Raw genomic sequence first — 12,049 nt, 5'->3', positions numbered from 1 at the left:
GCACGAAGTGGAGACAATGAGTTTATCTTTTCCAATAAGGCTCTAAAGACTTTGCAAAATACTCAAGGATGCAGCCAAATCAGTAGACCATCAAGCACTCCTACATACAAGCCCTTGTCAACTGGAAAGCCAACCTCCTTAATAAGAGCCATGAACAAGAGCAAAGCCAATAACACAATAGCTTTGCAATCAAGATGTCACCGACAAGATCAAAGCTAGTTGTTCGAAGGCCACAAGAAGGATCCCATAATCGAGCTTAGGAACATAGGAAAGAGTCATCCTGGAATCGACAATGTTATTGTGGTTCAATTTTTCATTTGCAGATCTCGCCAAATGTCTCAGATCTGATGTCTCAATTGTAAGCGCATTAAAAGATGACCGATGTAGAGGACATTCAACCCCTCGTCTATGACAATGGAACTAGAATGTTGAAGGCTAGTTTTGCTAGATGTGAGGCATAGGTCTTTGGGTGGCTTGTGGGGTCTTTTAATGCTACAAGGTACTTTCACATTGCCCATGGCATGATCCAATCTCACGATCCCGACGACAATAAACCAAAGGAAGGAGCCTTGATCGACTCAAACCTCTCCCATTGTACAATGATGCTCCTCATACAATTTTCCTGTTGCCCAACAAAACATTAGCGAGAAAGTCTCGGTCTAGAGTTCCAACTCTAAGTGCAGCCACCCACGAAGCAACATTCGTAACCCAATTGTGGCTTTCACTTGGCAGTCCTGAACATGAACATTAGGATGTTATGGCTTCTCTAGATCTGCTTCTCTTGTTATTGAGAATGATACAAGTAATCCACTAAATTGGCAAATCGGGATTTCAAGTCTGATTTGCAAAAAAAAATTGCCACAATTATGTAGAATAAAATAACAAAGATTCAAAAATATGTACAAAATAATGCCAAATTTCTAAATCTCCAAATAATGATAGAATATATGCAGATTTGAGAAAAAAATTGAAAATAGTTTTTTTGATTAAAAAAAAAAGATCAGATGTAATCCTCCAAATTGGCAAATCAGGCCTCCAAGTCTGATTTGCAAAATTTTTTTGCCTCAAATTTGACTTTTGCCCAACATAGGCAAATTTATAGTCAAAATTTATGGAAATGGCCACTCGGATACAATGGGGAGGTCATATCTTGCTCAAAACACTCCTAATTTCTATAGATACCTAGATTTGAATCATGGCCCTCCAAGATAAAAAAAAATGAAGCCCTCCAATGGCTATGCAATAAAGCTCCCTCAACTCTAATACCATGTAAGAATTTGCCTAAGGCAATAATTCAACACCAAGACCAAGAAGCTTAATAGATAGCACAAGAGAGACTAATGATGATCAAATGATAATCTCAATAACGATCAAAACAATAATAGAAATTAGATGAATACACACTAGAAGTGCCTGTATATAAAGGCATCTAGAATGACTAGGAGTCAACAAAGTGATAAGCCTCACAACTAAGTACATGTCCACCAAGAGTGGATTATCATCCATTGAGCACAAGAGTTTGTGCGATGATGAGAGGATAAGCTTACATAGGTGTATCTCATAATGTTGTAGACACCATGTGCTCAATTGGAGTATGAACAACTGTGTTGTCTACATGACAACTCTAATGAATATGCAAACTCTTGTGCTGTCAACAAGACAACTCATATAACTATGCATACTCCTAGGTGTCTATATGATAATACATTTAACCTAAGTAAACTTAAGTAAACTGTAATAATAATTAATTATTTACACTGACAGTACTTCTTTTGCATTCTTGATGTTCCTGGTTCATCTTTCTGCAGGAGATATTGCATTGAGTTTTAGTGTTTATGTCTTACCTCTCAACATTATAGGGGGATTATGTTGGTTCTATTTCTTTCTTGGTTCAATGGAGTGAGCTATGTATTTAGTATTTGATCCTATGTACTAGGCGATTGCAGTGGCTGGACACCTATACATTTCAGTGAGATGGATCATTTACCATATATAGATTCTTTATTCCTATTTTTGGAGGCCATGAAGATACCTTCCATCTTTGATTGATCAGCTCTTCAGACTTAGTCTTCTCTACCTAGTCATGTTCTGTACAATAGAGGTTCTTCAAATCATCAATTTGACAGTATTTGCAACTTTATGCTTTAGTGGTGTTCTTCGTGATCATCCTTTTGTTCCTATCTTCTAGAACATTATTTCCATCTCTTTTTGGAGTAGAGTTTTCCCCATGTGGTTTTCTCTATTTCTCCTATTTATAGAGATTTGGTTGTGCTTGGGTACCTCATCAGGCCTTGTTGCTGGGACCTTGTTGGGACTCAAAATTGCCTTCTCGATTTGAGTACTATCCTAAAAATTGAGCCCTATAAGCGCATTTTAACGCATGATTACCCAACTATCCATTTGAGGCCTAAGAGGTGTTTAATGTTTCTAACACCTTGCATTTAGTATATTCATGCATCTTTGAAGATAAATTGCCATTCCAAGTCATTTCATCAAGTCTCGTTTTGAGCAATGCCTAAATGTTGAGTTGCCTAACTTTCTAGATTTCTGTTAAGTTTTCCTATCTACTATGCAAAATCTAATCCCCATATACCTTTCTATTCCCTAGCTAATGTTTTTGTAAGTAGCGGTTGATTTTCCATTTTACTCTCTATCCATAGTTGGGCTGGTTTATGGATGAATAGAGATAGGCATCTTGGAGCATGCTTGTTTGGAAATTTGTTGGGTGCACTTAGATGTTCCACGTGAGCAACCTCGGGAAGCCATAGGCCATTGTCACAATGATGGATAATGAAGATGCAAGAACTTGAGGCAAAAATGGAGAAAGACATAGTCATATGGAGCTTAACAAAACATTAAAGCAATTGCTAATCATTCCCTTGTGGCAGGTATGAGGGAAATTGTAGTTGTTTTGGAATCAAGCATGACATGTAATGGAAGAGCTCCATGGCATGTCAATCACAAAATGAAGAATGCCCATTTTTGAAATGAAGAACCAAGTATCCTTGGCAGATGTCATCACTTGTGGATCGATCAAAGATTAAAAGAAGTTGAATGGTCAGAACACTCACCCACACAGTTTCAACAATTGGTGGTCCACGAATGTGTAGGAGGATCAAGTGAGCTAAAGGTCGTTAGAGAGAAAATATTTTTGAAAATGTCAAATAGATGAAAATCCATAGGTAGATAAAATGGATTTAAAGAGAGAAATAATGCAAAATTGCCTGGCTACCATCTGATGAAACCATGCAGGGTAAAATTAATTACAACATATACAATATTTCACCCACTAGTGTTTTGCTTGTTAATTTTCGGAAAGTGAAAATTGAAGAAAGTGAAACTTACCTAGGCCAAAATGATAGATGCCACTCCTTGCCAATCTTTTCATGTGCCAAATGACAAATTGTGTTCTTGTGGAGCACATAGATTCATTGAGGGGTAATGTTCTTGGAGTGGATGCATTTGGGATTGTGAATCTGGCCATGAGCAAGGCCAATGGTGATTTGTTGCAGTGAATTTGAAATGCAAGAAGGAGCAGAGAAATCTAGTTTTGAAATAACATTTAGTCCCACATTAATCCCCTGGGTGTTTTTCCAAAAGTTTAAATACCCAACAACACAATACATAAAATGTCTTGAAGACTCAGTCTTTTAGAAGAGGCAAGTTGTGCACTTGGGTCCCAAGATAGAGGAGGATTAATGGAATTTTGAACCTACATGTTGACATGGGGAGTTGACATGGTAGATGATGTGGATCTAGATGAACCAAAATGTGCCAAGTGGTTGCACGTGGGAGAATGGTGAGGTGACATGTGGTGAGATACCTATAGGATTGGCATGCAAAATAAGGTCACCACGTGGCAAGGAGTGACACGTGGCACAATGTTGCTAGTGACATGGTGACTAGATGACAAGGATAGAAACATAGTGACAAGCCACGATGTGGTAGGGTTGATGACATGGATTTAGTGATGTGTCATGGATTACAAGATAGCTAATAGAGCAGTAACATGGACAGAGGTGCTACGTGTCACGACATCGTTATGTCGCAATGATGTGGAAAGGTGCTGAGTTGTCATGTGACATAGTGACACAATTAGGAAGTGACACATGGTGCTCAGGTGGAAGACCTATCCAGAGGATGATGATGAGGTAGTGCAGTAGTAGAGCAACATGTGGTAGTCAATGTTGAGGTGGCAAGTACAGGGTAGATTGTGCTAGATTGCACCACGTGGCATAAAATCCAATGGTTGTCGCTATCTTGTGAAGTGGAAGATGAAGGGAGGTTAATATGGTGGCATGACAACCCAATTAGGGATGTGGTAGCTGGCCCAAAAAGATGTGTCAAATTGAGGACCAATCCAGTGGTGCCATGTGTCAGCTTGGTCAAACCTAAGTTGACCTGAATGGAAAATAAGAGGGAAAATTTCAAAATACACAAAATCAAGTTTTTTATTATTTTCTTCAAATGGCACATACAATAGGTCTTTTAAACAAATTTTGGTTTTAACCTATAGTTTAAATTTTAGAAAAAATAAAAATTTTATCATAAAGAAGTAGACCTAAAGGTCATGACAAGAACTTGGTTTTCAATTTGATCCTCTGGGCACTTCCAGTAAGCATACATAGGACTATCACACCGTCAGAACCAAAAGAGAACGAATCTTCCATATTTGAGGTTTATTTCTACATAGGAAGCTGTCTGTTTGAGTTATTCAGGGTTTTGTACTAGATGATCATTTTTCAACCTCGTTCAATTAGGGCAGTTCAAATTTGATTTCTGATGAAATGGTGAACTGGGTGAACACTAGAGGCAGTAAAAATGCAATTAGGAATGGATTTTCTCAACTTCAAGTCATTTTAATGAATGATTTATCAACATTTTAGATGTATATCTGATGGTTTTATTAGATTAGGGTTTTTCATCATTAAGGAAGAGATATTTCAAGTTTGTTATAGAACAATGATAAGAATCATATTAGATTTTAGTTGTAGAAAGATGAGAGATGCTTTGCAATAATAGGGAATGAAGATTCAAGTGGACACATGTAACTTCTTGATAAGATCCAACTTCTTCTTCCTTTCCTATATCTTTCTCTTTCTTTCTCATTAGAGGGGTTCCAGTTTTTATGGTGAGACCAGTTGGTTCAAGTTTTTGATATGCTTCATTACTGTGATACCATGTTGGTTGTAGTTAGTCTTTGAGGCCACAAGGTTGGATCGAGAACTGTATTTCCACATTCTTTAGTCTTCTCTCTTGTATGAACAACATTGAATAAAGCTAATATAGATAGTTCTGATCTATTTAGTGGTTTCAAAAGTTATTTGCATGCATCTTGAATGTATAGTTTCAAATAAATGAGTACAATGAGCAAGAATCTCCTTAGTTTCATTCTGATTCTCATCTCCTATCTCTATAATCTACAATGTTGTGTGGTTTAGGGACAAAGAACTTAGACCTATTTGCATTTCCTTAAGGTTGCATGTCTCATATGTTTTGTTGTTGGAGTAAAGAGCCAAGTAAATGCTTGATGTATTTGAAAGGGTTGCTAGTTATTTGAGAAGGATATTGCATGAGAATGAAGTCTTTATGAACACTGATGTTTGATTCACAAATGATAAGATAGATCTAATATCTTGATGTATGGAATATGTCACTGGTGTCATAGATGTATGTGTGTGATTTATGGAACTGCCCAATAGATAAGGCACTGATTAGCTATAAGATCAACTTGTTCTTGTTGTTGCATATTTGGGGATCTACTGAAATCAAATTATAATCATCCATTTCCCTTTCCATTTAAGAGCTAAAAGGATGCCCTCACTTAGCTTATCAATTTCTTAGGTCATGTTATTAGCTATTTCATGTCTATGATCTTTGCAGAAGTACATAAGATACAAGAGTTTTTATCTACTTTGTTTTAGATTCAGTGTATGCTTTGAATACTGGTACCATATGAAGAATCTATAAGTATACTTGCCTAGGTTTTACAGAGCCTAAAGTAGAAGAAGGGTCTAGCCTTATAGTTGGCCTGGTGTCTAAAATGATATGTTGTAGATGGGGAAGTAGCTGCCCCTAGATGTATTCTATTCTCATTGGGATAATTTGAAGCGTAACATTTCAAAACACCAACATACCTAATTTGCTTTCACCAATAGTTTCTAGGTTTTCAGCTACTCCCTAAATTTATCTTAAGGGGGGGGTGGGTGGGTGTTAGAGTAATAAGATATTGCCTTATTAATTAAATCATTTTGATTTAATTGTTAAGTCACTTATTATTTCTAATTTACTTAAGCTAAACTTTAGGCATATAATAATTAATTCTTTTATTAATTATTATCATGCAACCTAGGCTTTACTTGTTATGGTTTTGATTTCCTTTTATAAAGATTGATCTCTTTGTAATTTATTCATTCACTTTTGATATAGCAATTTCTTTTTTTGCTCATCAAGAATGTCTCATCTATGGATCTAGGAATTCCAATCTCCATAGTTTTTGCTTCTCTCTTTTTGTGATAGGTGTTTGCATGCAGGTGATTCTTGGGAGTTGTGGGGTTGATCTTTCATCAACTTCAACATTCAATAGAAGGCCTAGGAGACATAAGAGACAAAGTTCCAAAGGAACAGGGAGACATTATGACCAAGAAATGATAGGTAGAGATTCTACAATTCAAGAACATATTTGATGAAACTCTTGCAAAAATGAGGCTAGAATACAATGCACAAGAAAGGTAGACATTTGTAGAATCCTACAAATAAGAGTTTGGAATGCAAGAGAATGTAGCTCCTGTTACCATTGTCAATTGAATAAAGTATATATAGATGTGACAAAGATTTGGAAAGAAGTAGTCGATCAATTGGAGAAGTTTTGTATAAAGAAAAAGGAGGAAGAAGGTAAAGCTCAATTGCCTCAACATACTGATCCAAAGGATAAAGGAAAAATGCAAGAAGGAAAGCCAAAGAAGAAACCAAAGAGAACATTGGATACAAGTAAGGATGAAGAAGATGGACTTGTAGAAGAGCTACTAGAAGTACCTATGGGCGAGCTAGAGATTTAATTGAAATATTTTCCTACAAAATAAGAGGCCCAGCTTTCTAGCCCTCTCAATTTGAATAGGGGAAAATGGGGTGGGGTTGAATTGCACCCCACCAACTTAGAAGTTTTCTTTTTACCACATGTAAACAATTTATTAATTATTTTAAAGATTTAATTATGATAGTAACAAAATAATGACTTCATAATTTAAATTCTTCAAATGATATTCATAGCATTACTGGAACTAAAATTTTAAAGCTGTAATCTTTAAATATTCCTAATAATGCTCAACAACCCTTCCATAGAACACAGCCTAATTTATAGGTCCCAAAAGACATTATTATTATAATCTTTCGTTCACTGGTTAGGAGATCGAAATGTTTCAGTTAGACTGTACGAATTGGGTATGGCACCCCGTGCATCGAATAAACAATCTGGCACCTGCTCTTATTAGCATATGGGTATGAGAAAGACTCTATAGCATGTTAACTAGTTAACAACATAACGAATCAAAGGTCTGTAGCAAGCCAGGTGCGGATGGAATTGTGCACTTTCAGGCCTGTAAACAATGATATTCACAGAACTTATACAAGTTACCCAACAAGAGCAAGGCATTCGGTGATATCAGGAGCACACTTCAATTTTGGCTCCCTGCAACGGTCATCGAGATGTGACAAATCCAGTCTCTTCGGAAAGCTGAATAATTATAAGTGTGCTAAATTAATGAGCAGAAAATCCAGAAAGGGAACTTCTGGGTGTGCCAGATGTGGTGGGTTTACAGTTACGCCTCTCCCACAAGGAGCCACAGAAGAGGATGCGCAGTACATGAGAATGTGTGTAAGTATTGCAAAGAAGGCACTCGGTTGCACCTCTCCCAATCCAATGGTTGGTTGCGTGATTGTCAAGGATGGCCAAATTGTGGGTCAAGGATTCCATCCCAAAGCAGGAGAACCTCATGCTGAAGTATGCTATCTCTTTCTCAGCCTGTCCTTTGGCTTGGGTTATATTTCAGAGGCTAAATGAATAAATGAGATTTCTAAAACAAGTAGTCAATAATACCGTCTGAACAGACATCTAACCTTACATCGACTAGCAGCTTGAAAGGCGGCTATTAGAAATTTTAAATTTAGAATTAAAGATCAGTTCAAGATATATAGCTTCTGGTGTCATATCTTAAAGACACATCTTTATTCTAAAAGAAAAACCAGATTAATATCGTTCTTGATTGGAAACTGTAATGACGGTCAGACCTAGGCCCAACCCCTTCTCCGCAACTCTTCATCTCGAAGTCCTGCGAACATCAACAACATTCCTTTTCATGGTCAGAACTCTTTGTATTCTTCAGAGAGGATTATGCTTCTTGTTTTGTTTGTAATCCATCCCTTAATTACTAGAAAAGAGAAACAACATGATGGAAATGACAATATAACAAAAAGAGGGGTCGGATGAAGTTGCATATAAGAAATGCACAAAAAATAGTGTTTCACAAAGTTTTGGAATGGGGTAACATGGATTGATGGATGGGGAAATGGAGGAACAACATGGGAGTGCAGGGATGAGTTTGGATCTGCTAATTTTTTCCTATTACGCAATAAAATGATTTTAGTTATTTTTAGGAGGTCAAAACGGTCTATGGGATTACTGATTTTAGGAGCTGCGATAACCAATCAATGATTCATGAGCTGCGATAACCAATCAATGATTCATGGGATGTGGTTTCTTTAGAAGGCTGTTTTTCCCCTTGGTAATGTGGGCTAGCTGTAAGAACCATGTCCTAGACAAAAATGCCACATCAGACAGAATGCTAAGAAAGCGGAATTAAACAAATAAAAACTGAGTTGAAAAGTCAAGAGCCATTTGTTATCTAATAATCAAGATTTAACATTTTAGTTTGCCAACCAAAATATAATACAATATAATGACTAAGATGCTGATCTACACATCAACATTCATCGTATGCCCCTCATAAGCATGATCAAAATTACATCATGATCTCTATAAATACATTATCCATTTGCAATAATTACGTCATAAAGTTCATCTTTAAGATGAATGTACAATCAGTAAATTGGCTTCATAAAACCTTGTCATGTGTCCTTCTGTGTGACCTGGTCTCCAAAGCCGTTGGACGTCATCCATTTGCTATCTGAGGCAGGAGTGTGGCCCAGACGCTTTTACCATGCCAACAATAGAGTGTTTACTCCCCTGGGGTTCTTCCTGACATGGAGAATGCCCCAACCCTGGCATGAGAAGCCTAGCTTCTTGGAACAAGATGGATCGGATGGATCTGTTGCAGCCGTGAAACATACTACATCTACACATGTGCCTAGTAGCCTAATCACAGAATGTGGCAGGGAAAAGAAAATAACACTACACATCTACTCATATGCAGTGAAAAGAAATACTGAAATATTTCTACCCACATGAAACATTAAGCATATCTACTCATATGCGAGATAAAAATAAGCATAGTCACACACATATGCATTAGATTACAATAACATAATTAAATATGAATAGATAAATGGCTTCGCCAAGCACTAGATTCACCAACATTACTGAAATGAGAGATAAAAATGTAATGAATCCTGCCTATCAGAACCTAATGGGTTGAGAGAAGCAAAAACAAAATGCATCCATCTCCATCCTCCCTCACGCCACATTACAACCAACCATAAAGGAGATAAACATTTGACACCTAGGAGAATTATCAAAAGGTTTTACAGCTACAACTAAATGAACTTCAATCAGCATTATCAACATTGCAAAAATTAAAGAGTACAAGTTGCATTCATCAACACCAACTCGAATTAAACCAATAAGTTTTTCCAATTCTACACAGGAGCTAAAAGTCACTCAGAACAGCACAGTATCTCAAAACATCATATTTTCACGGGGTAGCTACTTTCCTTAACTAGTGTAACGATAGCCAATAGAAGTGGAAAAATTATAAGCAGCCAACCAACGGAATTATCTAGTTTCTTTTGTTTAGGCCCAGCTCTAATTAGGATACAGTGGGAGTACTGAATTTATATTTCAAGATCACTGGTACCTTCCAGAATTTAGTACTTTTTGAGGAAGTAGTTTTCATAGCAGTCAATGATGAAGACGAATTAGTTTCTCATCACTAATCTACAAGCAACTCATCTTATATTTGCAAGTTTGAAAGAAATAGTTTAGACACCACTCACTAATCTACATGTAACTCATCTTACACTTAAAAGTTTGAAAGAAAAGTTTAGACACCGCTGGTTTCCCTTTTGGTGTGTATTCATTTATACATATATCTAATTTTAAATTGTACAAGGTAAAAATGGTTCTACAGAGAATAGGTTCAGTTCAAACTGTGATTCAAGTTCAACAGTGTGAATTTGAGTAAGAAGGGAAGACTTAATTGAAAAATGTGCTCCAATTCATACCTTCCTCAGAAATTAATCCCCTACGCATTGTTTTAAGTTCATCTCGGTGTCAAAGCTTGAGGGTATACAGTAATACAACCTCTTTCTGTACAGGACGCAACAGATTGCTTTTGGACAATAATCATATATGGTTATTAACATCTTAAATTTTATTGACATTTCTTCAAACATTTCATAGTCAATCTTTATATGAGTTGGCCGCACAACCCAAAGATTTTTACTTGTTACTAAAAGAAGTAAGAGCAAGTATGATGGTATTTCACTAAGATTGGAATACAAAAACAAAGTTTCAATTACGTTAAAGGGAAAAATCTGGAAGATCTATTTCCTCAACTTGGCAGTTAAATGGAAGGGTTTGCTGATCCCAAATACGATTGCCTTCCTATCGAAGATTTGAAACATATATAGACACAGATTTGCTTGGCATAATATCAAATCAAAAAAACATTCTAAACCAATAACATACTTAAGAACTATGACTGTGGTAAAGGAGAGACTAAAGATTCAATGAAGATGAATCCACTTTCCTAAATACTTTACAGCTGCGTGCGCTCGAAAGAGGTTTTACCTCTGCTATAAGCTCTGTTCTTTCTATTCAGAAACACCATAATGTTCCTCCTAACAGTCCAGTTCTGGTTCGATGCCGTACTCGGCTAAGATGAAGGGATGAAATGAAATTGCTAAAGCATTAGAATCATAGTAAAGAGAGCACTTGATTTGAAGACAAAGATTAACAAAGAAAAAAGGGTGTTCATCTTGATTGGATTTTTACCGTTTCAACCTAATCAGGGAATTGATGGCTATTCTCATAAGTATTCCGAAGAGAGCAAATTAGTAAGAGTCATGGTGGACTACACTTATATTAACAAAGATAGACAGCAAAACAAACGTATTCCTTCTAACCATATTCACATCTAGTCTGTGAATCAAATTCTGCCTATGTTGGGGCTTCCTCACTGCTGTATGTTAAATGGTCTCATGTCAGTGAGTGTTCTACTGAATTAAATCTAATTACTGCATTAATGTGGCATCGTTTTTAGACGTTGTAAAATCAGGAAACAATAAATTTACCAGATGTCCACTACAATCAGTATATGTCACTCAACAATGAAGTAAAGAAAACAGGAAGACACTATGAGTAAAACATGAGAGATTGATATGGAACCTGGCTATTTTGATGCCTCCAGTCCTTCTTCCAAACACAGCTGCTCTGTTGAATGTGCACTTGCCTTCCTCCAACTTTCAGCCGTCCTCCTTCCTCTTTCCCCCCTGTCAAGATCATTTTTAAAGAACCCAAAACATAAATAACTTCCCCAATCCCCATCAGCACAACTTCCTCCTTATTTTTAGTGCCATATTTCCTTTTTCTTTGCGGTAAAAAAAATAAAGATGTAACAATTTAATAATCTTCTCACATGTACAAGTCATAACTATTGTTTATTTAGATGCATTTATATATGTCTTGTTACCAACCTATAAATTGGATGCTAGTAATAACAATTCTGAAAACCTTTCTCTTTTATTCTCTGACTTAACTTTAAAACCAGCATTAACTTATTCATAAGGAGATTAAGGAGGAATAAAACATGATTAA

General features: G+C 36.4%; 1 protein-coding gene across 1 annotated transcript in view; it reads left to right on the top strand.

Annotated features, from left to right (window-relative positions):
- Window positions 1-7,381: 7,381 nt before the first annotated feature.
- Window positions 7,382-12,049, top strand: part of LOC149535289 (Cytidine/deoxycytidylate deaminase family protein) — a 140,094-nt gene continuing 135,426 nt past the window's right edge. Inside the window, exon 1 of the mRNA XM_089805217.1 lies at window positions 7,382-7,999. Coding sequence (XP_089661343.1) covers window positions 7,574-7,999 — 426 coding nt within the window. The 5' untranslated portion in view covers window positions 7,382-7,573. The remainder of the gene's footprint in view (window positions 8,000-12,049) is intronic.

The sequence above is a fragment of the Cupressus sempervirens genome, chromosome 10 (assembly GCF_028749045.1).
Source record: "Cupressus sempervirens isolate cs-2001-9-10 chromosome 10, ASM2874904v1, whole genome shotgun sequence".
In the NCBI taxonomy this organism is placed as follows: Eukaryota; Viridiplantae; Streptophyta; class Pinopsida; order Cupressales; family Cupressaceae; genus Cupressus; species Cupressus sempervirens.
This window is presented reverse-complemented; position numbering and strand designations above follow the sequence as displayed.